Raw genomic sequence first — 27,567 nt, forward strand, 5'->3', positions numbered from 1 at the left:
AACCTGTGCCTGAATTTCCTTTGACTACTCGGACCATTACAAATACACAGACAAAAGGTGTAAAATATGAAGAACTTGCATATGTAGGGGGACCTTAACATGTAAAACAGAACATATGATCTTAGATTGTAGTTTGAGGTATTTATGTGAAATGGCCTGGAGGTTTAGTTGATTTTCAGAAAGGATGCTTGATGTCTGTCAGCAGGGGATGATTGCCTTTGCAGCTTTGGTAAGAACTGTTCCTGAATCAGTTTGTCTCTAAAGCAATATTCCTGAATCACTTTCTTGTTGGAAGTGGGAGACACAGTTTATTGCCGGGTTGGTTTTGCTGTAGTTACCTTTCGTATGAATGTTTACTTCAGTCACAGTTTTCAGCCTGATATCATGCTCATGTTTATCAGTGTATTTATTTTTGAATTTTACTTGGTTAAATGGACACAGCATTACACGGTGAGTGTTTTGTTGTTTTATTTATTTTTATTTTGTTATTTTATTGATAGATTGTATTCTCTGATCACTGTATGAGTGGTCACAGACCCATTGTTACACTTGAAGCAAAAACAAGACATTGTTGAATAAGTGTGCCCTCCTGAAAAATTTAATGCTCCCACTTTAATTTGTGTCAGCTTAGGACAGTATTTGTTGATGGCATTGATTAGTGGCTACAGGGTAGCTTACAGGACAGCTTGCTGTATCGTTTTGGGGAAAACCCATCCCCATTAAGCAGCTCCTAGCTGTCCAGCTCTGACAGTTATTGAATGGAGAAAGCTGCTTTCACCTTCAGTCTCTGCTTGGTCTCTGGTTCGAGCATTTCCTGCAGAATTCTATTAAAGAGAGCTGCAGATAGCTTGTTTTCTGCCATTCGCTGTAGTTCTTGGTTGTATAGCCTGTACTTATAATTTGAAGAATGCTGTCCCTTGATTAACACGTTAGTGAAAAAGAAACATTTTTATACTGGGAACAACCTTTTTACATTGGGACGCCCAGGATGTCCCCCGTAGGAGTTGTGAGCCCATGCATTCACTCAATTCAGAAAGACCCAAGCCTGGAGTTTAAACACCAAACTATTTTTGGATCAATGGATCTAGCTCACTGCTCCAGCTTGCACCCCAAAACAAATTATGTGTTTAAAAAGCAACGAAACAATAAATTACTATAATGAGCATCTTGTAATTCATTCGACTGTACATTAAAATCTTATTAGCATAACTTTTGTCTAATCAGCATTCACTAAAATCATATTGATCTGAAAAAAACTACATATCTTTAGAATTACTGCTTGTGCATTTTAATGGAAGATTGTTATATTTTATGAATGCTTTAAAAGTAAATCCGTTATAGTATTCCTGTCTTGAACTGCAGTGACCTTCCTGCCTTATACTATACCAGATCATAAAATATGAGTCAGTAAAAGTCCTGCACACTCTGCTGCCAGTTCCACAATGATCAATTGCAAACTGATGCATGCAAGAGATCCATTAACAACTGCGTTTAGCTTGCTCATGTTACCATTTGTTACCTCCCAGAAGATTGTTGGATGAGCTGGCTAGGGTGGCCGCAGGGAAAAGGGACTCAGACAGCCTAATTTTGCCCTTAGTGCATGAATATTTCATTGGACCCTATGAGGTTGAGCAGATGGGACTCTTAAATAACATCAGATAAGACTGCAGCTGAAAAGAAAGAGAACATGGCAAAGAATTGAAAAACAAATCATCTTCAAATGAAGTGAAATGTTAGCATTTCAGTGCTTAGCAGCATTTGTTATTTATGAAAAGTAATAAGTCGGGAAGGACAAATAAGCAGCATATTGAAAATTAAACAATGATAGAAAACATTCCTCAGAAACAGGCTTAAATTGGAAAACATTTCGACACCTGTCCAAGGCTCTTTGTCAACTTTGTTGGCTTGCACCAGAGCAGTTTCTAGTTGGAGCACTGATGTATTTGAGAAGTATGGAGGTCAATCCTCCTGCACACATTCAAAGTTAGATGCAAATCAAATATCCACCCTTTGTTCTTCTGGATTGTTGGAGCCTTTTGCTGTGCATAGCCTATGTGACATGTCTTTTGAATCATAGTTGGAGTGCGCATGTTGTCATTGGAATGAGTTCCATGACTGAATTGTAAATGCTTGGAATTGTAAAAGCCAGCGGCGTAGGAAGCGGGGGGGACGGGGGGGACATGTCCCCCCCAATATAAAAGCCAGGTGGCTTTTATATTGGGGGGGACATGTCAACAAAAATTGTACCACAAAATATTAGATTTTGACAATTTTTTAACTATCGTGCTTTTATTTTGAAGGCGCAGCATAGCGTTACGTCACTGTACTCCCCCTCCCCTCTGTGAACTGTTGAGTGTTTGAGCACTCAGAAGGGAGGGAAACAGCGATACAGAAAGTCAGAAACTTGTGAATTAGGTAAAATGGTCTGTCGGGAATGCTGCTATGAATATTGCTTATTTATAACGTCTTGTTGTCAGTTCACTTTCATATATAGAAACTGAATCTTTTTGGTTTAGGCATCTTAGTCTTGTAGGAAGAGGATTAGGGCCACTGAAAAAAAGTTAACTGACTTTAAAATTTTCTTTTAGTTTAACATGGGGGGAAAAGTCAGAATTCTGACTTTTCTCAGAATTCTGACTTTAATCTCAAAATTCTGACTTTTTTCTCAGAAATCTGACAGATGATTAATATTTCTAATCAATTTAAAAAATTTTTGGTGGGGGGGGGGGGGGGGGGGGTACTATACAGATATATAAAAACAAGAAGGTCTAACTAAAAAATAACCAGAATATATGTTAAGAGTAAAGATTGACTAGTTGTGTTTACACAAGCACACAATTTCAAATCTGCTGAGCTTGCTGTGCAAGAAAATGTAACATATACGTATAAAGAAATATAACAGGAAGTACTGCTAAAACATAAACTAAATGTTAAATAATGTAGATATTGGTTTAAAAAATTCTTCAGATTTGGAAATTTGGAAGGAATACATAATTTTGAAATTAATCCACAAATCTGGTAAAAAAATAAAAAAATAAATAAAAAAGTTGCACTTTTTTACTTGAGGAATTTGTTGAATAACTTCATAATTATGAGTTTAACTAGTTGGAGGTAATGCTACACTTCTCTGCTTCCTGTCCTGCTCATAAAAGGTAAACATTATAAACCCACCATTAATTTTCTACACTATTTGGAAAACACAACACAAATGTAATATAACAAAAGTATGTTTAACAACAAACATGTTAGCATCAAGCCATAGCCATGTCTCTTTTAGAGACTAGCTCTCTTGTTTTAATGACCTTCTGCTCCTCCATTAATGAGGGGACCCCTCGGGCACGTAAAAAGTTGCCTAATTCTGTAATTTTCCACCAATGTGTCACTGGCTCTCTCAAACAACTCACATCTTTGTCAGTGAAGCTGAGTGCTCCACATCTCTGCCTTCATGGTGCCCATCTACATTAAGATCCAAAATTCTGAGAAAAAAAGTCAGAATTCTGAAAATAAAAGTCAGAATTCTGACTTTTTCCCCGTATTAAACTGAAATAAAAGGTAAAAATCACTTAACTTTTTTTTTTTCCAGTGGCCCTAATCCTCTTCCGTAGTCTTGGGATGATCACTCATCCAATATTTAACTGCTAACTTTCTCTAGACGTTTGCCACGCTAGCCAAAATGTTTTTTTATATATTTTTTTTTATATCTCATTTCAGTACAATGCCACCACCAACTAAAAGGCTGAAACAGCTGTAGGACTTACTCGGATTTTTTTAAAAGAGAAACGTCAGTGTGAGTAAGAGTCACCTAACACAACTTGTGTTGAAATTAGCCCGGTCTGGGCGTGCGTTTTACGAGGATTTTTTATTTTTTGCATGGTTTTGATTCGCCGAAATGGACAGATGTTATACCTGCCGCGCTCCTGATCGTTAGTTAACCACAGGGAGAATTAATTTTAATTCTTAGCAGCGGCGGTCACATTGGTTGTGCAACCACTAATTAACCAACTAATTAACTTCTGCACCTTTATTTCCTCAAATAAACTGCTGGCTCCTCTTTTTAGACTATAAACAGATTAACACAACATTGACAACTCTGTAGTTTTCTCTGTTCTGTACTGCAAAATGGAATTAAAGGCGCCATTTCTACCAAAGGTCTGGACAGACTGGCCACCTGTCTAGGGTGGACCCCGCACCAGCACCTCCCGACCCCACTAAGGGACAGGGTGTACAGAAAATGGAAGGATGGATGAATTTCTACCAAAGGTTGATAATGCGTTTTTGAACTAGATGCTTCAAAGTGCCCTGTCCATAATTCTTCAACACACTGTCACCTCCCTCTGTCAGTCAACCTATATAAATTCATTTTTGACCATTATTGCAAGTTTGACAAAATAAAACATATCAAACTTTGCACTTGTGTGGCCTACTGAATTGTTTTGATTTTCTGGTGCGTATGCGGACACTAAATATGCCAAGGGCTGAAGCCCTTGAAAGACATCTCCCTTTGCTTAATAAAAGACTCCAGTCATTTTGTTTGGTGATATGCTCACATCTTATGAACAAATGCGTTATGTAAATTTTAAAATGCATTATTTTTGCAAACACATTTATAAAGGAATAAAGTAAAAGATTAAATAGCCTTTTTTTTTAAGCAGCGTACTTAAGATATGTTTCTGTTGAATATTTACGAATCTCAGATTTCCGACATGTGTCCCCCCAATTGTAAACATATTCCTACGCCCTTGGTAAAAGCCATTTAATATACAGGGTCTAGTATTGAAGAGAGTAATTCAGTTTATCCCTGTTCATCACAGGTGACAAAAGAAAGGAGGTCAGTGAGCTCAGCTCATATGAAGAAAAGGGACTGAAAATAGTGACTAGGTGCATGCTTCTAAAGAAACTAATGAAAATGGATCTTGGTGATCAGTGTTTGGTCATCAGTTTTTGGCCTTTGGATTTTTATTTATTTATTTATTTATTTTTTCAGTAGCCCATTTTACCACTGAAAGCACAAGGGTTTAAAGCCCCAGGATTTTATAGGAATCAAAAGTAATTCATGAGCATGTTTTCCCATTACTGTTAGAGATCTAAGACAATCAACCTAAGACAAACTGCATCACTTCATCAGTCCAGCAGGTAGAACTCATGAGAACACAAGACTGAATCCAATAGATATAGAAACCAGTTGGTTGTGAGGGATCTTGTGCATTTTTATACAGGACAAACTTTTTTTTAGATGAAAATGAAAAAAACTGAAACTTCACATACTTAAGCAGATAAGCTAAAATGGATTTAGTGAGAGGCAAAAGTAATTTCTTTTTAAAAAGCCAAAATTCATTTTTAAAAGCAGAAGTAGGTTAGAATGGGGCTGCACGCTGGTGCAGTTTGTACTGTTTTTCCCTGTAGCAAGAAGTTCCTAAGTTTAATTCTTGGCCTAAGTTCTTTCTTCATGGAGTTTGCATGTTCTCCCTGTGCATGCGTGGGTACTCTCCTGCTACTCCAGCTTCCTCCTACAGTCCTAAAATGTGACTGTTAAGTTATTTTGCATTTCTAAATTGTGTTAAAGTGAGAGAGTGTGGTTGTCTCTGTATTGCCCTGCGATTGACTAGTGATCTGTCCAGGGTGTACCCCACCTTTTGCTCATATAGAGCTGCAGGTAGGCACCGGCCCCTCCATGGCCCTGGTGGATGAGAAGATGGATGAATGTAAGAAATGTGAATAGATTATGTTTTAAAACGGATCATATGGCTGCTCATAAAATTATCATTAAGGATTCCATTTTTAATTGGAGACATTTTCTTGAGTGAAAAGTAAATGTTAATTAAGCATATTAGAATTTGCATACAGGATTTGCCTCCATGATGTCCTCCAGGAGAAATCTATTCTTAGGGCATATGATTATATGATAGATTTCCTTGAAGAATAATAAGCTGTCTGATCTGTTTCAGTTCTTGCTTCAGTTCTTCAGGGTCTTTCCTGAGCTGCCAACGTCTTTAGAGTCCAATACATCACACTGTATTTTCAGCTGACATCCTATCAGCTCCATCTGAGCTGGTGTTACCACGATGAGATAAAATGTGATGAAAATCGGGGGCTGTTGCTATGACACGGCAGCTTGTCACATAGTGCATAGTATTTGCAGTACGTATTACCAACAAGTACAGAAAGGGTCCACATTACACTACCATCCATCATAAATACTGCTATTAAAGTATTTCTGATTCTATGTTGCAGTGCAGTATTCCATTTATTTTATTAAAAGTAATATTTGGTTATCATTTTGGTTCAGTAGATGCTTAAAGATGAAATGTTTTCACTGTCGGATATATATGTGACTTGTTGATCTATCTATCTAACACCAGATCAAGGGTTTGATTTCAGCTCTATATTCTGTTAAGTTGTAAATATCTTAGGAGCTTTGGAATACAAACAACTGCTGCAGCTAATTAGCAGATGTTGTGGTTGGTTTTGTCACGGTTGCAGGACTCATAGGGAAAAGACACTGACGCAGATTAGAGAAAAAGAAGGATTTTATTTAAAAAAAAGGCTAATAGTACTTCAAGACTGTGGATAAATATGCAACATATGAATGCTAAGGGGAAAATGAAAATCAGGTGTAATTAAGAAACATAGTATTAAGAGGAGCAAATGAATTCAAAATATGTGTACTGTATGTAGAATTAAAAGTAAAATGTAAAAAATAAGAAATCATAGAAATAATCAAAATACATATAATACAAAGTAGGTTAAAAATTACCCCCAAACCAGCAGGGATTTAGGCTTTTATGATGTGTGTCACTGTTTTGAATTGTTAGGATATATGACTTTAATTATGTAGATAAGTGATGCAACTCTGAATTTGAAACTACAAAATTCACAGGCATTAGCGGAATTAAATATGTATCTAAACATCAACAAATACATTCGTTTTGTGTTCAGATGTATTCAATCCTATTTGGAATTTATCTCAAAAGCAATATTTCTTAAAAGGTGTGTTAATCTGTCTTCAATTTTTTTATCATGGTGATAATAATAGAGGAAACATTGCTGCTCTAAAACTAGTTATTCAAGTTCCTAATTTGTTTAATCAAACTTTTTTTTTTATATTGTTAAAACCTTCTCTGCAGTTGATGGTTTTATCTGATGCAGTAAACAGCTCCTGTTATTAGAAGCTGACCCCTAAGATGACCCACCTCTATTCCCCCTCTGGCCATTCAAGAATCGCAGGTGGAGACGCTGATACCCTGCAAAGCTATTAGCTTTCAAATGTAAAGTTGGCAGCATGGGACCAACAGTGGGTTACCTCTGCTTATAAAATCCATGTCCAGTTGCAGACCTTCACTGAATCTTTCTGAGTCGTTTCTGCTATTTCCCCAAGTTTTCATAGAAACCTGTTTATTTAAGCTTTTTTAACTACATATTTGTTAGGAATCCTGTTCCTTTGGAGCATAATTTATCTAAACTGGATGAAATGGGCAAAGAGAATCTTTGTATGTACATTTTATATCCTTTTTTTTTTTTTACAAACACAAAATTGAAGCAGCAATTTAAACAGAACATTTCCCAAATACAATGCCCCACTTGGTGTTTATGTTTGGCTTAAACTGGGGCTTTTTTTGTAATATAACAGTAATAAAATAACAATTGCTCCAAATATTGTTATAGTACATATGCAGTGATTAGTACGGCAAGATCATTTTGTAATGAAAGGAATATTTTATAGATTATTTTATTAATAACAGCTAACATTTTACAGTAATTCATATTTTCTTATAAGTAGTTTTGCAATATTGGATTATTCTTTGGAAGCACTCTCTCAGTATTGATGAATGCTGCAATTGATTTGCACTTTGGTAGTAACAAGGTAGAGTGTCTTGTGTGCTTAAATGTGTCTCTAATATAGGAAAGGTATTTATTTTACTAAACAATGGTTCACTTACAAAAAAGATGGTGACACAGGGGATACCTCATTCTTATTGCGCATTTAATAAAGAGAAGCAACAGTTTGAACAGTAACGTAGAGAAAAATAGACATTGTTGAGCTCCAACGCGGGCTACCTGTTTTTTAATAAAAGGTCACTTGTTTATTTTGCTTTTAATAGCATATTAATTGACTTGAGTAAGTAATGTTTTTGAAATACCTGTTCCGTCTGATTTAAATAGCATTGTAGGCAGGTGTGTGACAGCATGCAGTGCCCTTTTTGTATTTTGAAAGCAGGCCCTGCTTTATGACAAAAAGTACAGCTCTGCTTTCTTCACATTTCTGAAAAATGTTGTTGAACTTTTTTCTTACTTTACTGAATTTGACTCAGTCTAATGTGGAACATTGGTTTATTTTTTAGGACACCAGCACAAAAGGGAAATTGCAGTCTGGTCCTGCACAAATCTTAATGTCTGGTCACTCTAGAATAAATATGGTAAATAGGCCACCTTTCTAAATTATATAGGTGAAAAAGTTGAATCTCATACAGCAGGTGAATATTCCAAAACATAATTAACAATTAATTGTCCACTTTGTGAAACACTGAATATAAAGCCGAGGCAGAAACAGGTATTTTGCAGCATTTGTTCCACCCTCAAAATTAACTGCTTGTAGAAACATGTCTTTCAGTGTATTACATTTTCACAATAGCCTTTGCTAAATACCTGTTGTCTGTTCTTGAATCTTTGCCATTACTCCAGAAAATGGAAGGTCATTAAAATTCCGCAGATTCAGAGGCAACTCACACTAAAGGTCTAATGCTAGACATGATATGATATGACTGAAGTTTCTCCATACAATACTTCCGAACCAATGGGCTTAATCTATTTCATCCATTTATTCATGCTGTTGGAAATTATTTCTTAGGCTTTTAAATTCGACAGTTGGCTGGTCAGACAAGCCATGTGTCATACTTACATTTTTTTGTAAGCCACAAAGGGGCATACATTGCTTTTGGTCCACTTTAGTCCGTGCCACACCCCCCTACTGGATAAAGTGTTTATTTGTTGCTAGAAATCTCTCCCATCTTACTCTAGAACACAGTTTAAAATTAAAGCAGACTCAAAAAGCTTCATGTGTGACTTTGTCATTAAATTCCTATAGAACAACTGTCTGGTAATAAGATACTGTCTAATAGAGCATTGTAGGAACGTTATAAACCCCTCAGTTCCACTTTTACAGTATGTTTTTGTAGTACTGATGTGTAAATCTGCCAAAAAAAACAAATTATTTAAGATATAAAAAAAATCCCCTCTTTAAACTTGATTTAAAGGTTGTACTTTGTACATCAACCACCATGACAATCAAAGTAGAATTTATTTTTAGGCTTTTTACATATCTTTTCTAGGGCGACATTTTTAGATGCTTGGCTACCTAAGGTTTTATTTGATTATGCAAAGTAGTTCCCACAGATCTCATTATAAAAATCCAGAGGAAATGTAACATGGTCTAAGCTGCAACAGAGCTGTGGTTTAACTGAAGCCGATCAGAAACAAAAACTGTACACATCTATCTATCTATCTATCTATCTATCTATCTATCTATCTATCTATCTATCTATCTATCTATCTATCTATCTATCTATCTATCTATCTATCTATCTATCTATCTATCTATCTATCTATCTATCTATCTATCTATCTATCTATCTATCTATCTATCTATCTATCTATCTATCTATCTATCTATCTATCTATCGATCGATCGATCGATCGATCGATCGATCTATCTATCTATCTATCTATCTTAATAAATTATAAATATCTACCTTTCTAATGCTGCTGAAAAGGTCGTTAATGTAACTCGGCTCACATCTTGTGGTCTCGCCCTTTCATTCTGTGCCAGTCCAGCCTGTCCTGATAAGGTCAGGTTGCTCCTGCACCCTCCACAAAGAAACTTTTCCTGTCAAACTAAACCAGAGCAGCTGTGTGATTTCTGTTAATTGCTCTGCAGTGAATATTCTGGCCTGTGAAAAACTGAGACATCTCAAAGCCAGTAAATAAGTCAGGTAAGCAGTAAACAGTGGAGAGGCTGCTTTTATTCTCCTGCTTCCTTTAGTGCTGTAGACTCAGTGGAATTACTCCCAATACTATATTTGAATCTGCTTGTTTGTTTTTAACTTAGATTGGGAAATGTAATGCCTGAAGGCTGCAGGGATTTCAGTCAGAGGGGAAGCTGTCTATTTTAGAAATTCACTTGGTTTAGAAGAGCAAAACAAGAAATCGAATTAAGGAAAAATTCAGGAAACTGACAGAGATCAAAGGTAAGATGTATTCAGTAGGACAGGACTGTTCAGTGTATGTTCAAATGTTGTGCGTGACATAAGCTTTCTGATAGTGACAAGGTTCAATATCACACTACATTTTGACTTATACCATGGTCGTGTGAATACTTGATTCTAATTGGTGGCAGGGTGTCTGTTACAAGGTGATAGAGGTCACCTTTAAAAAATTTTCCGGTCAAATAGTCTAATTTTTTTAAATCCTTGTATTGGTTTCCTTAAAAATTATACTTTATAATATAATGTTAAGCTGCAACCAACAGAGCTACAGGTTTTGTGACCAGAGCCAGTTATCTTGGCAAGACTTCACAATGAGAGATATTACTATTTAACCTAAAAAAACATGAACGCATTAGTAATTGAATTAATATTAATTTCCTTATAATAGACCATGTTATTAGCAGAATAGTGCAGTTTGAGTTGTCCATTATGGCAACCACAACAGGCTAAAATTAGAAAGCAACTTTGCTCAGTTGTTTGAAGACATTTCGACACTTATCCAGGGTTTTTTTTCAATTAATTTGGCTCGCACCAGAGCGATCTTTAGTTGGAGTGCTGATGTATTTAAGCAGCATAGAGGTCCATCCTCCTGCACCCTTTCCAAGTCAGATGGAAATCAAATAGCCACCCCTTGTTAGTTTGGGTTGTTGGAGCCTTTTGTTGTGCATGGCCCATGTGATTGGTCTTTTGAATCATAATGGGAGTGCTTATGTAACTTCTTTAGATTGAGTTCCATGACTAATTTGCAAATACTGGAAGGCTGAATCTGTAATCATCCCCCTATGTTCAGTGAGGGCTTTTCTTTTTTCACAAATATGGCTTCCTTCACCCCTCTTTCAAACCACCTGTCTCTATTTGTGTAGTTGTTGTTTGGTTTCTCCATTATAGTAGGCTGTGCAGTCCTCTCTGCACTGGATCGAATAAACAACGCTGCTCAGTTTAGGTTTGGATGGTCTTTCTTTAGGATGAACAAGTTTTTGTCTGAGTATGTTGTTGGATTCCATATTCATGAGTATGTTGTGGTTTAAGCAAACCTTGAGTTCCTCATAGGAATTACGTTTTTGCTTCTCTTTGTTTTTTTCTTCTGTATTAGAAACAGTATCTTCCTGCTAGTTTTTAGCCAGCTAAACAAATGCTCAGTTTGGATAACCACGTGCTTCATATGATTTTCTAACATGTTTTGTGTTTATTTCATTTGTCCTCTATAATTTAGGGAAAATTGTCAGCCCGGTAACTCAGAGTTTTAAGAAGAGGAAGTTTATGTTTCAGTGGATGTCGATGCAGACATGGATGAGATATGGATCTAGAAGTGAAGCTATTTATTAAGCCAAACAGAAACTAACATATTAGATTTGCAACCCAAGGTTGCAGCAGAAGCAGGTGGAGTGAGTGGGAAGAGCTGAGCCAAAGCTGGAGATGAGAGCGCAGCTTTTTATACAGGAGGCACCAGACCCTGGCGAATCCTGCAGCTGGTACTTCAGGTGCTTCTCAGAAAAAAAGAGAAAACATTAGTAAACAAACATGATGGAACCCTGCACATAAACAGGGGCCATAAAACTGGGGTGCATATAGGTAATCAAAACATAACAATTAAACATTATATACACCAAAATATGCAACAAATATGGCCTCTCTGCCTTTAGGGTTCCCATCTGTCATAGAATATAACCCTTACAAATCTCTGGATGGTTTTTAGAATTGAACCAACCTTCAGGTGGCGAAATCAACTACTTTTTTGGCGGCGCTGATTACATTTTCAAGAATATGGATGGTTGCTTGAAATGTCTTTGACAAAGACTTTTATTAATCTTCTAGGTCTAGGTGGACTGCAAGTCTCCTTGATTATTTATAACTGCAAATACAATTTTCCCTATGTCTGCTTTCTCTCTCCTAATACGTCTCCTCTTGTTGGTAGGAAATCCTTTTAATTCCACTGGAAGCCTTATTTGAGCTGTTTAAACATTTTCAGGGTGAAACTGTCAAAAACCTACTTGTATGGAGGAAGCTTTAGCCCAGTCAGCTCCGGCTTGATCCCTACACAACCCCTGGTGAGTCCCAAGTGCCAAGTTGCTCACAGATGGTAGATTTCTCTCTATGCCAATCGACTTCCACTCTATCCAGCCACATACCAGGTCTGCTGTGTAAGTATTAACACAGGAAAGAGGGAATGTATAGAGAGATCAAGTTAGGGGAGAGAGGGAAAATTCAGGGGTCAAATATGTATGTGGGAGGATGTTTAATCATAATCAAAAATAAGACAAAGTAAAAGAGAAAAAGAAGGATAAAAAGGAAGAAGGACAAGGTTGAATCGGAGGAAGAGAAAAGGTAAAATAAATAAGGTTTTGGATTTTAGAACATATGAGGTCTAGGAGCAAACGGCCCCGGGAGTCAAATGAGCTAAACCAGAGTATAAAAATGTGAAGGAGGTTAAAAGGAGAAAAAAAGGGGAGCAGAGGCGGAACGACAAGGAGATTCATAGTTAGGTTTTCCATTGGGTGAACTCCTCCAGAAGAGCAGGGCTCAGAACCACGCTGTGCTGAACTGAGCTGAAGGTCCTGAATTATTAAACACAATATTTTGCGGCTGAGAAGATGACTGCAACCTTGTCGGATGCAATTGCTGAGCAAGCAAGAGTTGTGTTTGTGTGCTCCTACTGTACTGTAGTTGGCAGTGTAGCCTGAAATAATTGTTTAGATGTCACTGCTTCAAGTTAGACTAATTACTTCCACATTAGCTAATCAAACAAATTCACTTCAAATCTATTTTTTATCAAATTCTACAAGAGTTAGACTGTTTCCCTGGGAAACAGTCTATTTAGATGGATATAAATTATTAAATACATATGGATCACATAAGACACAAATAGGTAACAACATAAAAGAGATACATGATTATGTATTGATATAAAGTGCAAAATCTAAGAAGTCAGGTTTTCAAGCGATCTGGTAGTTCTAGTTTTGGGGTTTCGAACAGCTTTTCATACCCGGTTTGCCAATTTGACCTTTTGTCAAGCCAATTTGACCTTTGTTTAGCCAACTAAACATTTTACCCTGTATATATATTGTAATAATTCAGGATCTTCATGGATTATAGATGGTTAGAGGAACATTATCAGGTAATCCATACCTACAAGGGATATAGAGAAATCATTCCATAAATACATTTAGATATAATTAAGTCAAATTATACAGTGGATCAGTGTTGAAGTCATTTTAATTGAGTTAGAAGGATTTTCTTTGTTACTGCATTACCCATATATGTTACAAATATTCCCAACCTTGTTCTCAGGATTTCTATCTTTTTTTTTTACATCCTGTCTTCAGATAACTTACTCTGCAGACAGGATTGCTTTGAAGAGACTCCTACAGTGTATTGCATTGATTTTTACACTTATCAATTTAGTTTTATTTCCCTTACGTTAAGCCGTTTAAGAGTTTACCTGGCTCTATGGGATCATTGTCTAGCTGAAAAAATACCACAATTGATTCTATGGGAGAATCTCAGATTCTATACCTGAAGCACTTGTTTTCAATTTTAGAGATTAATTCCTGATCTCTTCATCTAATCTCTGCCTTTTATTAAATAAGATGTTTGCTGCCAAAGACAATCTCATTTAAACTCGTGTGTTTTTGGGGTCAGCTTTTATTTTGCACAAATATTATGTTTTCTTACTTGTCTGCTGTGCTCAAAATGTCTCTGTACACTTACATTCTCTCACCTACTTTATTTCCTTCATCTCCCTGCCTGCAAATTCCTTTTTGATCCCTGGTGAAAAGACATAGTAACAGGCCCGCCTTCTTATAGTTTTAGCCAATAGATTGACAAATTGAGACCATGAGGTCATATTCTCTTCTCCTCTCCCTGCCTAGACAGGCATATTAGCATACAAACCTTGTTTAGTCCAGCCTTAATGGGGCACAATTCACCGTTCCTGTCATCTTCTCTTGTTGAATATCTTAACTCATCTCTGCCCCTTTTTCCTAACTCTTCTCAACTAGACAGACCTTTTATTGCACTGTGAAAATACCAGATTTAGAAGCAGTCTTCTGTTTCACATAAAATTTTCACAAAAATATCAGAAACGGCCTTTGTTGAAGGCATGCCAAAGAAGGAAGACATTCTTTGAAAGCCTTTGTGTTTTTTTTTTTGTGTAATACTCAACATATAAATAGTTAATGGCATTTTTAAAGGAGATAGCTAGAAGTTTAACTTGCACAGCACAATCCTGTTGTAACCTTTAATTGGGCTGTTTGCCAGCAGTTGCCATCTCCACATGGTTTCTAAGACTTTTTTCTTACAAGTTCTTTGTTTTTTTTCTTTCTTCTCTTTTGATCTATTTGAATCTGATAAATTTAATTTCCCAGCTCTATCATGGAGCTCTCAGACTTTTCCTAATGGTGCAGAAACTTTTTGAGCCAATGTTGGAATAATAACCAGATTTTGGACCTGTCAAATTTATTACAATTGTTGACATGCTCAGACTGGTAATCTGTGATACCAGGCATTTGCCCGGTGGGCCGCTCCTAATTTCAGCGTGTGAGAACCGGCCCTCCTTAAATCATACCGGCCCCAACACTTATCTCTGGCCAAAGCCCCTACCTCTGACAGTAAATAACACAAGGAGCTCGATAAGTAATACAATGTTAACTACTTACATAATGCATGCAGTATATATAGCCCTTCCTTATCATTCACATCCTTGAGATGGTTGGCAAATGATGTAATTTTCTATTTCTGTAAAATCCTTGCAACAAACTAAATTATAATAAAACTGGCGAATTTATGTTAGAATATTTTGCAAAAACATGTTGTAGTGCATGATGGGGCTTTGCATCTATTCTATTTCATTGCCCACATGCCACCTAGAGTCGCAGTGAATGCTTACACACCGCTGAGCTTTCATGGATTCGTTCTTGAAGAACTTGAAGAACAACTTACGTTGTAGACATAGTATGTTTGAGTGGGTGTTTAGCTGAATCGTGCGAGTGTGGATGTTACGCAGCAGCAGTCGTTGTCTCGTCCGCGTTAATAACCAAAGCTAGTAAAACCACATTATAGAAGTCTTGGTAAAGGTTGTTGTGTGATGCTTGAAAATAGATCGGTTAATCCACAATGTGTATTCGTATTCTGTTTCACATTTTAAATGCACGCGTTTCACTGTGCTTATATATATATTTTTCGGGGCTCAAAAGTGGGCCGGTGTAGATGGAAAAATGCCAGGGCCGAAAATTTTTCCCAGTCCGAGTCTGATTGTTGATATGCTGTGTTCAATTTTTTCAGTAAAAGTAACTCTTTTATTTTGCACCTCTTTATATGTTCTGGGGATTTATTATATTTCAAGATTTGATAAAAGCCAACCCATAATACAGGAGATATAAACATGCCCAAAGAACAGATCAGAATTCCCAAATAAAACTGAATAAACCTGAATCTTAGCACAGGACCTGCAGAAAAGGTCACCTTTATTGGAGTTGTCCAAGGAGAAAACCTCTTTCTTCTAATAAAAATGCAAAGGCCTGATTAAAATTTGCCATAGAAAGCATGGAGAAATCCCTGGCCTTAAAGTTGTTGAGATGTTCTTTGGACATACGACTCTAAAAGTTAATTATCTGGACAACAGAACAATTATGTTTCACATAAAATACATATGTAATCAGAAAAAAGAAAGCTTATGCCAAAGCACAGAGGTGGAAAAGTCATTATTATGGGACGCTTAGGTTTGCAGCGCACCATCATAAAACCCACCATAAATTATTTTGTGTATCAGAAGACGTGAGGATATCTTTTAAAACACTAAAGCTTAAGCTATACCCTCCAGGTATTTTATTTTTCCTTCAAATAACAACAATAAAATTATTTATTGATATTTGAATATTATATATTGATATTAAATATTAGGCTCAATATTTAAGATGTTCTAATTTTGTTGTCCTTGCAATAGAATGGGAATACAAATTTGATTCATTATACTTCAGTAAATTTGTTTTTGTTTTCATTATCAGTGCAGTGATTTACCTCTGTAAGAATAGAAGCTCAGAGTCACAGGTTGAAAATGGCCCATATAATCTCTCTTAATTCACTTTTCCCTGTCTGAAAGTTTCTCAATCTAATCTTTCACCTCTGTTTCCTGCTGCCATCCTACCTACAGCATCTCTCCGTTCTCTGATCTGCTTTTTGTCTGTCCATCCCTCCTCTTTCCTTCTTATTAAAGCCTCCTAGGTTATTTCTCTACTCCATGTATGTAATTGAAGTCTGCATCCTTAAATTGAGCTGCTGCCCTTGAGGAGCAGAGAGGAGGACGTAATTATATTTCTATTTGGTGGCAAATTATTCTGCTAATTTGATATGGACTTTTTCCATAAAGTCAATAGCATAGGAGGTTTAAAGGGTGATAAAATGGTAACCAGCCAGAGAAGAAATCACCTCCCTTGTTCAACTGTACCTGTCAACAGACAGCTGGAAATAGGTTTAAAGATATTTAGTGCTCAAACATAACATTTGTATCATTTTGTTTAATTTGCTTGCTTTTTTGAGAAGTTGTTATCTTTTAGAATAGTAGATGCACCATTAACTCACTATCAAGAGGTTTGCATGGTGGTACAACTTTAATCACTCTTGCCTTGCAGTACTAAGGTCCTTGATTTGAAACTATTTCTGCAAGGAGTTTGAATGTTCTCCCCTGGCATGTGAGGGTTCTCTCTTAATACTCTGATCTGCCTTTAGGGTGAATATATGTGACCATGGTTGTGTGTCATGCATGTTTTTGGGTCTAAGCTGCTGAATTATGACCAAAAAAAACATCTGTACCAAAAAGCATCTTCTCTATTTGCAATCCATCTATATTCTAACCCAAAGCTACAGTTATGAGACATGAACTGTTACTGAATGATCAAAATGCTGGATATAAGATGGCAAAGAGACTTTCTATACAGTAACAGGCTCTTCCTTCCAGAAACACTAAAGTACTTTATTACCTGGGGAGAGCTTTGAGTAGAGCTTCTGTTCCTCCTGTTAAAAGGAGTCAGTTGAAGTGCCTTCTTTGATCAAAAGGCCTCCTGTAAGCCTTACTTTGAAATTTTCTGGACTGCTTCATGGAATAGCATCTGGACAGAGGCAGAACTACCTGGGGGGAAAATATGGCAGTAGGTTCCTGATCGTTTTAGCTCTTTAACCCAGATGGACAGATGTATGGATTACCAAAAAGAAAGAAATTATATTACAGTCTCCTTAGAATTTTATTTAGTGGCATTTTTATTTCAAGACTTCCTAATACATTTGAGATTCATGCATTATTAGAGAAATCTAACCATCCTAACATGTCAGATATTTACAGGGAGTAATAGGTCTGTCTGAGCAGCTGTAAAGACAAAAACATTAAAATTATTCATATAAAGCAGGAAAAGATTATCAAAGGATTCAAAGAGGGGCATGCTTTGGTGGGGCAGTTGTTAGTGCACACGACCCATGTATTTAGGCCTTAGTCCTCGACATGGCCGACCTGGGTTCGAATCCGGCCTGTGGTCCTTTACGGCATGTCTCTCCCCCTCTCTCACACCCCCTTTCCTGTCAGCCTACTGTCCAAAAAGAACAACTGAGCCTGTGGCCTTATTGGCATTAGCCTCTATGAACACCTTATAAGCAGATATGTTGTCAAACCCAGTCCTGTCACCTTCTTTTACAACTAGATCATCAAGAAATATGTGATGTTCAGCAGAATAGTTATAATTATTAAACTATCCATTGGAAGCCTTCAGTTCATTTGCTTTTGGTAACTCTTCCATAGCATACATACAGGTGCTGGTCATAAAATTAGAATATCATGAAAAAGTAGATTGATTTCAGTAATTCCATTTAAAAAGTGAAACTTGTATATTATATTCATACATTACATACAAACTCATATATTTCAGATGTTTATTTTGTTTAATTTTGATGATTACAAATGACAACAAATGAAAATCTCAAATTCATCATATCAGAAAATTAGAATATTACTGAAGACCAATAAAAACAAAGGATTTATAGAAATGTTGGCCAACTGAAAAGTATGAACATGAAAAGTATGAGCATGTACAGCACTCAGTATTTAGTTGGGCCTCCTTTGGCCTGTATTACTGCAGCAATGCGGCGTGGCATGGAGTCGATCAGTCTGTGGCACTGCTCAGGTGTTATGATAGCCCAGGTTGCTCTAATAGTGGCTTTTAGCTCTTCTGAATTGTTGGGTCTGGTGTATTGCATCTTCTTCTTCACAATACCCCATAGATTTTCTATGGGGTTAAGGTCAGGAGACTTTGCTGGCCAATTAAGAACAGGGATACCATGGTCCTTCAACCAGGTACTGGTAGCTTTGGCACTGTGTGCAGGTGCCAAGTCCTGTTGGAAAATGAAATCTGCATCTCCAAAAAGTTGGTCAGCTGCAGGAAGCATGAAGTGCTCTAAAACTTCCTGGTATGTGGCTGCGTTGACCCTGGACCTCAGAAAACACAATGGACCAACACCAGCAGATGACATGGCACCCCAAACCATCACTGACTGTGGAAACTTTACACTGGACTTCAAGCAACGTGGATGAAGTGCCTCTCTTCTTTTCCTCCAGACTCTGGGACCTTGATTTCCAAAGGAAATGCAAAATTTACTTTCATCAGAGAACATGACTTTGGACCACTCACCAGCAGTCCAGTCCTGTTTCTCTTTAGCCCAGGCAAGACGCTTCTGACGCTGTCTGTGGTTCAAGAGTGGCTTGACACAAGGAATGCGACAGCAGAAACCCATGTCTTTCATACGTCTGTGTGTGGTGGTTCTTGAAGCACTCACTCCAGCTGCAGTCCACTCTTTGTGAATCTCCCCCACATTTTTGAATGGGTTTTGTTTCACAATCCTCTCCAGGGTGCGGTTATCTCTCTTGCTTGTACACTTTTTTCGACCACATCTTTTCCTTCCCTTCGCCTCTCTATTAATGTGCTTGGACACTGAGCTCTGTGAACAGCCAGCCTCTTTAGCGATGACCTTTTGTGTCTTGCCCTCCTTGTGCAAGGTGTCGATGGTCGTCTTTTGGACAACTGTCAAGTCAGCAGTCTTCCCCATGATTGTGTAGCCTATAGAACTAGACTGAAAGACCATTTAAAGGCTTTTGCAGGTGGTTTGAGTTAATTAGCTGATTAGAGTGTGGCACCAGGGGCCATCAATTTTGAACCTTTTCACAATATTCTAATTTTCTGATATGATGAATTTGAGATTTTCATTTGTTGTCATTTGTAATCATCAAAATTAAACAAAATAAACATCTGAAATATATGAGTTTGTATGTAATGTATGAATATAATATACAAGTTTCACTTTTTAAATGGAATTACTGAAATCAATCTACTTTTTCATGATATTCTAATTTTATGACCAGCACCTGTATATATAATTCTGTATGTTAAACAGTGAGAGAATTATTTCTTTTTTTTAAAGAAAGTAAAATAATCATACGATGTTTCCCATATTTTTATGCTGATTAAACAAAACTGTTTCTATTCTGCCATTTCCCCAGATAGCCTGTCTCTTCTCATTTCTCACTTTTGATACCTTTTTGTTCCCTGCTGGTTATCTCCTTCTGTAGGGTGCCTAAATTCTCTTTTTGTCCCTTTTAAAAAGCTCAGTGTTTGCCTGCTCTCCTTGTTTCTCCAGGCTTTTTAGTATCTGTCCATGCATGCTTGCCCCCGTGATTACAGTAACTAACAACCCTAAGGACAGAACAGGGAACCATGTCTGCTCGCCTCAAGAGAGGCATCGATTTGCTGGCAGCTGGTAACCACACAGACGGCTGGCACTTGAAATGAGCTCGGGAGCAGAAACTGGAAGATGAAAAACTGCGGGGAGGTTGATACTGACTATTTTTACATTAGGAGGCTCATATAGTGAATCCAGTCTTTTTGGACTGACAACCGCATAAACAAAAACACTCCACCATTTAGCATGATAAGTGCACCCTTATGATGATGGAATGTAATTGCCTCATAAATGTTATTACAGACAGGAACCATTTATTTTCTTCTTGTGCTGAAAATATTTTTATTTACTGAAAGAAACAGGTCCAGAGTTATTCTAGTGATGTTCTAAACTGTTCACACCCCAAGCTAGAAGGCAAGTTATTTGTGATGTTAAACAATAAGAACATTATAAATAATTTAAACACATTTTTATAGACAATTAAACATAAGATGTGTAGAACTTTAAACAAACAAATCTGTTGGAACACAGAGTGCAACCTGTTTGCATACCCTAACACTTTATAATATGACATTTTGATTTATTTCTCTTTAATAGTTCAGCATCTCACATTGTAAACCCAGATGTTTTATCAAAATCTGTTCTGAATCAACAAAGTCCAACATCTTCAATAATCTTTCAGTGAAGTATTGCTTCTGTTGAAGAATAAAAGCAAAAAAAAAATGGATGAAAAAACAAAACCTGTCTTCATCTTGAGTAATTCTTTGAGATATTCAAAGGTTTTGAGATAGAAGTGACAGGTGTTTGGTTTTTGTACATACATAAAACAAAAAAATGAAGAAAAAGGGGGATATTTGACTAAACGCCACCAAATAAGACTGGCAGCATCTTCAACCTGCCACATCTCTAGATCATTTTTTTTGAGTGATTGCCACTCTTTGTGAGTTAATTGTGATAGCGTTCCTCAATTTATTCATGACTGCCTCAACTGTGCAATAGTGTTAATAATCCTGTGTATGTTTTCTGGCATCATCAAATGACATGTATGTTTGTGTAATGTGATGTAACCACCTTTTTAAAGCTTTGACTTTTGGTAAATGTCATGAATGAAGAACTATCAGGAAAATCCTCTTAGGAAACTGTTGGACCTACGTAACTATAAATATACTGTAACTATAGCTCTCAGCATGCCTTGCAGGTCTGACATCACACTATAGTAAATAAACAGAGATGGAAATCTCCATTCATTTTTTTTTTTTTTGCATGTTTGGGAAAAACACAGTAAACCCGGTTGTGCTGCATCCTCCTGGTGTAGCTGCTGGTCTACCACCTCCTCATCATTCCATTGAAGCAGGAGTTTGTTAAAGCTTGGAGTCTGCAGAGCTGATTGTCTAATTGGTCCTTATTGCCTCACTTCTAAAGTGCTCTAGACCATGCTGCTAAGTGAAAATATCAAAAAGCATTGATTGTTTATTTGAAAAATTAAACCGAACAGAGACATTGGTCATGTTTGATCTGCAATCACTGAGCAGGGGAGCACCAAGCCTGGCCGCTGGAAACCGTCCTACCGCTGCCAGTTAGAGCCAAGAAAATACAATTAAGATTAAAAGGGCAGCTGGTTCCCTTTTAGAATAAAAATAAATATAATAAATCCAGTGTTGATGGTACACTGGATTTATTGTACATCCAGGGTCGTCATGAATTTTTCTAAGAAAATATCTGGAAAATGATAAAAAACAAAAATATATAATTATAAAAATAAAATTAAAAAGATTATCAAAACCTTGTCCAAATATATGACTTTAAAGCTGCAGTCTGTTACATTGAGAAGAGAGCAGACTTCGACTGAAAATTTGAAGAAAAACAGGTTTCACGCCACTCCCCCACCCTCTCTGCTTCACTCCACCTCCAAGCTCCACCCCTCTCACAGCATCTGCGTGGCTACTGCATGCGACCAGAAGCATCCAAGCAGCGTACGCGGCATGGAGTGTGAACCGGTAAGAGCGATAACACTCACCTCCAAGCAGCTAAATATAAGATGCAGCCGGGTGGCAGCGGCAGGTTCAGCGGTGAGAGGGAGGGGGCGGGATTCAGCGTGTGTGAGCTATGATTGACACTCCATCAAACGCTCCTCTGGCTGTGATTGGTTGTTTTGTCTCGTCCCGAAATATTCTTTCCAGATTGCAATACAGGCAGTAGGCGGGACCAATTGAAGCAGTTTTTTTTCACAGGTTACATATCACATGTACTGCTATCTGGGCATAGGGACAGTTTTAGCCAATATGACAAAAAAGTGATTTTTAAAAACTTACAGACTTCAGCTTTAAAGTCTTCTTTACATCGGGTCAATTGTAAAATAAAATAAATAAAATTTCAGGGATTATTTTTCAGTTACACATCAAAATTGGGTTTAAATGACCATCTAAGGAATCCAGTGTCTTTAAATGGTTTTGACCAGAAATTTTTGACTTTTAAAGTTTGTTCACTTTTTTGTAAATTTTATTCAAGTTTATGTGCCTGTTCATTTTAAAATACATGCTCACTGGTGGTGTTGTTTTCCTGTCCCGACAGACAGACATATGCATGATTCAAACAAAGATGACACTTAGCCAATACTTTCTCTTAACATAAAGGAAAAGTTGGGAGAGAGGCATGTTTGTATTTGATTATTAAACAACAGGAAAACTGTTTCAGATGGCTTGGCCTTGTCTCTGGGCTCTTCAGGTAGGCGGGAGCCTTGTACTACCCCGAGGAAAAGACAGTGAGAGAACAGATTTAGCAGTAGATGTTTGACTAAGACAGAGATGGAGATCAAGGTCCCTAGATAAAGAAACGGCATAGAGACAGCATAGTGTAGAAAATCCTGTGACACTAGTGATACATTCATGGGTCTGGGACTACTTTGTGATTTACTTTTATTTTGGTCCTTTCTGTTTGCTTTCTTTCAATTTGCTCGTTTTTGACTTCGGTTAAGAGCTGTTTTAGCTATTGTTTTTTCTTTTGATGCCACCATTTGGATGAAACGGATTGTTTTTCTCTAGAAGTGTCAAGGTCCTTTGAAACACTATTGTTTCTGTTACAGCAGGTGTAGATAGATGTGGTTTGGTAGAGCAGGAGGAATGGAAGTGAATTCTGTCAAAGGAAATGTGACTGTGAGGTTGCAAAGACAGAGGTCAGGGGAATTACTGGTGGGTAAGAAGAGGGAGCAGAGGAAGATTAAAGCTTTTTACTGGCTGCCCGAGCTCAAACCAAGTCCCATCTTGGCGTCAAATCTCCTGTTGCCATGGTGATTTAATAGCGGGTTGGTGTCCCAAGGGACCCCGGCCTGAAAGCAAAGAGATTGCAAAGCTAAACACAAGAAAAAGGAGTTCAGTACAATACAGGTGCTCTAAACAACGTCACTGCAGTGAATGTATGATGCAGCAGCATTATAGAAATAACTACTGGTAAAAACTATTGATAATTATAATTTTTTTTATTCCTGTTGCAAAGCGTTTAGTTAAGAAACAATAAAAATTTTGTTAATGAATATTTTTGATGCAACCGATTGTCTGATACAGTTGTGTCTTCTTTGGGTGCAGTGAGTTTAACCACTGGTGTCATGCTGACCTTTTTGTTAGCTACAAAATTTGCAGAGATTACTTGCCGAGGAATAAAAGTTCTCTAAAATAATCTGTACAATCTTTGTGAAAATGAATTTGTCTGGTATAAAGTCATGGTTCCTAAAAAGACTGAACCTATTTAGTAAAAAACTATTTATAAACATGATGTATAAAAATGAGTCATCCAGTCCTAAGGAAAAAAAAACAAAAGAGCTAGTATTTAGATATTATATTTTATATTTATTATATTTATTTGTTATAACATGTTTCTTAAAATGACTATGTCTTCCAAAATTGAGCACATCTGGTTCTTAAGAAGAAGTGTGTTTTTGTTCTAAATCTTTAAGTAAGCAATAAGTTTGTATCATTTCACTTTAATTAATTATCTTTCTCAACAGTTCTTTGGTAAATCTCTGCTATTGTTGATGCATGGGTTTTCAATTATCTTTATTTTAACTGCTTTTTTTAAGATCATCCATTTTCTTCAGCTTGAGATGTGGTTAAATAATTATTAAGTCAGGGGAGATACCTAGATGACGTGCTGTAGAGGATCTTGATGATAGTATCGTACTACGTGGCAGAGAACTTACATTTTTCCTATCAATGCTGGAAGTACAAAGTTGCAGGTTCCCCCGAAAATTAAACTTGGTCTCAATTTAAAGAGATCATATTCAAAATTCAAGATCTTTGACCTCTACAAGTATCTTCATACCCTCCGACTTGTAAATAATGTTTCCACTCAGCTGCGCACTCCTCAAGAGCATGGTGCCAATCGAAATAAAACAGCAAAATCTAACCGATTTTGCTGTTTTCCAGCAAGATACTCCTTTCTTAAGAACTATGCTTTAAGATTCCACCAGCAAAAGGTGACAAAAAGATTGACGATGAGGCAGAGCACTTTAAAGAATCCAAAACACAGTGGGAACAAGCTAAAAACTTAAAAGCAACCCAAGCATTTCCGACTCTCACAGCAGTCCCTACAAATATGCCTTCTCTGTACCATGCCCTACTTTGTCAACCCATTTTCAGTTTGTGCATATAGCATTTAAAAGATGAAAGCGTATGTATAAGCAATTAGGAGTCCTGGATTTATACAGTGACCAAAGAAGCAGTCATGAGAAAGTTTTGTTTCCATTCTTAGGTCTTACTGTCCTTTCATCAATACCCCGTGGGCCTGTCTCAGTTTAAAAGATCAAAAGTTTCACCCAGACCAGCCCTGATTTAATCCCATGACATTTAAATTCATCAAACAGATCTGTTTAGTCTGTTATGTCATTTCAACTTAATTATAAAATATCACAACAATTAGTGTTTTGTTTCCTTCCCTCTTGTTTGTTTAAAGTATTAAAGTCAATTTTAACTCAATTATAGTTAATCAGACCCTGATGCGGTCAACCTTTTTACTAGCTACACTGTTATACTTTTTGTTTAAAACAACACATATAAGACTGTTTGTTGAGAAGTAGAAAACAATATCATTACCTAATGTTATTAATTTTTTTATAAAACATTTTTTGCCCACTGCCATCAGATTTCTGAACTGTTGAAAAAACTCTAAATAAAGCCACAGACTCTGCATCACACTGATAACACCAAACCAAAAAGAAATCAACTCAACTCAAAAAAAAAATTCTACTGCATTTTTGCACCATATATATTTGTCTCTGCACTGCTCTGAACTTATGCATCAATGCCCTTTGCACCATGTTTTTCTCCTACACTGTTTACATTTGATCATTGCTGTACTTTATGAAATGGAAATATTCATTTAACTTCTAAGCTGCTGCTCATTTACTGTCTGAACGCTTTACAAAACAAGAAAACAATAAAATAAGTTTTCTAAGTCAAAGATAACATTAAAGTGTGTTTTCAGCTAATACAATAGGTTACTATATTCTACTTGGCAGTCAAAACATTATAAGTTAGAATCAGATAAAATAAACTGACAATAAGTTGTTTTATACAAGAAAGAGGTAATAAAAATAGCAACTGGAACAATTTGCTTTAGTATCTTTAAGAGCTATACAGGAACCAGTTTCTACCACTATGGGGTTGGATCTGAAACAGTCTAAGTAAAAAAAAGAGCTTAATTTTGGGGGGGTTTTGTGCCCAAGGTGGGACAACATATTTTCTTAGAGGTTTGAATTGTACCTTGGTTGGTTACTTTCTGGCAGCTTGAGAACTCAAAGCACACCAAACCCCAAAACAACCCTTCAAAAAGCACTGGAGATATTTAAATAGGAATTTCCTCACTTCTCTGTGGCCGCACCTGTGAGGTTGGTCCATCAGTGGCTCTCTATCAGTGATATCAGATCGGCTAAGGGCCGGTAACACCATTTGTAAAGGGAACCTCTGTGTTTACAACTCTAAGTTTTCTCTCTCCAGGTCTTTTCCTGTGAAGAGATAACTCAGAACAAACTATAAATAACACTTCATTATGTACATGTATTAAATAACCATGAGACATGACAATAGATTTAGACAGAAATTGCTGTCTTACTCAGACCAGAGAAGTTGATGAGGGTTACAGATACCAGCCTGTTACCAGTGATTCAAACTAGTTGATGTCTCCCTCTAATCACAGATAAAGAAGCATTTTATACAACTCCAGTGTACCACATAATCACATCATATATGTCTGTAAACAAGTAAACATCAAGGGCTCCAGACATATCAAAATATTACTCTATGTTTTTGGATCAAATACACTGCTCTCATTCCATTCCCAAATCTTTGCCACTGTTTTATTGTCATTACAGTATCACAAGTACTGAGCAACAAAATGAACTCTTTGCATTTAACAACCCCAAAGCAGGCATTAGCATGAAGGGTCTTGCCTAAGGACCCACACGGGCGGCTAATTCCCCTCAGCTGGGATACGAACCCAGGCTTCCTGCTTGCAGAACGGGTGACTTACTTAAGCTACTGTAGCAAGCCGCCTTTATCCTGACAGAGGAACTGTCCTAATTATATAAGCTGCTTGGTAAACATTAGTTTTCACACCTAACATTCTGGAATTATTTGGGTTTAACAGACTCTCCCATCATCAATAAAATAATCCTAACAATAATTAGGGGGAAAACATGCCCAATTTATCAATGCTCCACTGTGCTTGATTGTCAACATATACTACTTTTGCTGATGCATGTCTATTGATTAGATGAGGCACGGTGCTTTGTACAGATGACAAAGGATGATTGACACCACTCATTATGTGTAGATCTGAAATTTTCAACCAAAGCATTTTGATTTTGTACAGCATCTCTTTGTTTGATTTGACTTTGTTTGAAAAACTAACAAAAAAACCTTTCACACTCCTTCCTCTCCTAATTATCATTTTGCAGGAGAATATCTCATGATACACTTGGTTTTTACAACATGTTATCTTGTTTTCATAGGAAACTAGCAGTCACTCATGTTATTGATTTCTGTCTTTACAGCTGTTTCATTCATGAGACACAGCGCATCAGCCTTTGGATTTGCTGTGAGTCCCAGCTCCTTTCTTTCTTCCCTAAATGCTGATCAATCAGTCATTACTGGGAACCCCGGTAAATTATTAATGAATCTCAGCACCAAGTGTCATTGGTCCCTTTGTTGCTAGGGCAAAAAAGGAGTAAAGACAGACTCCCCAGAAGCTAAGATAGAAAGTTAAAATGTATGTTTGAAAGAAATTCAGCAGTATTTTTTACTTGGAGTTTAATTATAAGAGGATATTGTGACTGTTGTTAGTAGAAAGTAAAGTGTAATAACAAGGAAATTGGCAAGGAATAAATTCCCCCCATGAGTTTTTGCTGTGAAACATAATTAGCACGACATGATTAGAACAGGGGCTGCACAGAATGGCAGTCTATAGCACTGTTGCCTTGCAGCAACAAGGTGCTAGGCTCGACTTTGAGCCTGGGGTCTTTCTGAATAGAGTTTGCATTTACTCCCAGTGCATGTGTGGGTGGTCTTCCTCCCACAGTTAAAAAACATAACTGTTAGAGTAAATG

The 27,567-nt window shown here is 37.0% G+C and overlaps 1 protein-coding gene across 1 annotated transcript in view; it reads left to right on the top strand.

Annotated features, from left to right (window-relative positions):
• Nucleotides 1–27,567, top strand: part of LOC119771845 (transmembrane protein 163-like) — an 80,310-nt gene that overhangs the window by 35,969 nt on the left and 16,774 nt on the right. Inside the window, exon 4 of the mRNA XM_038268024.1 lies at nucleotides 27,016–27,059. Within this exon, the coding sequence (XP_038123952.1) occupies nucleotides 27,016–27,059 (44 nt within the window). The remainder of the gene's footprint in view (nucleotides 1–27,015; nucleotides 27,060–27,567) is intronic.

The sequence above is a fragment of the Cyprinodon tularosa genome, unplaced genomic scaffold (genome assembly GCF_016077235.1).
Source record: "Cyprinodon tularosa strain WSP-4 unplaced genomic scaffold, ASM1607723v1 ctg690, whole genome shotgun sequence".
NCBI lineage: Eukaryota > Metazoa > Chordata > Actinopteri > Cyprinodontiformes > Cyprinodontidae > Cyprinodon > Cyprinodon tularosa.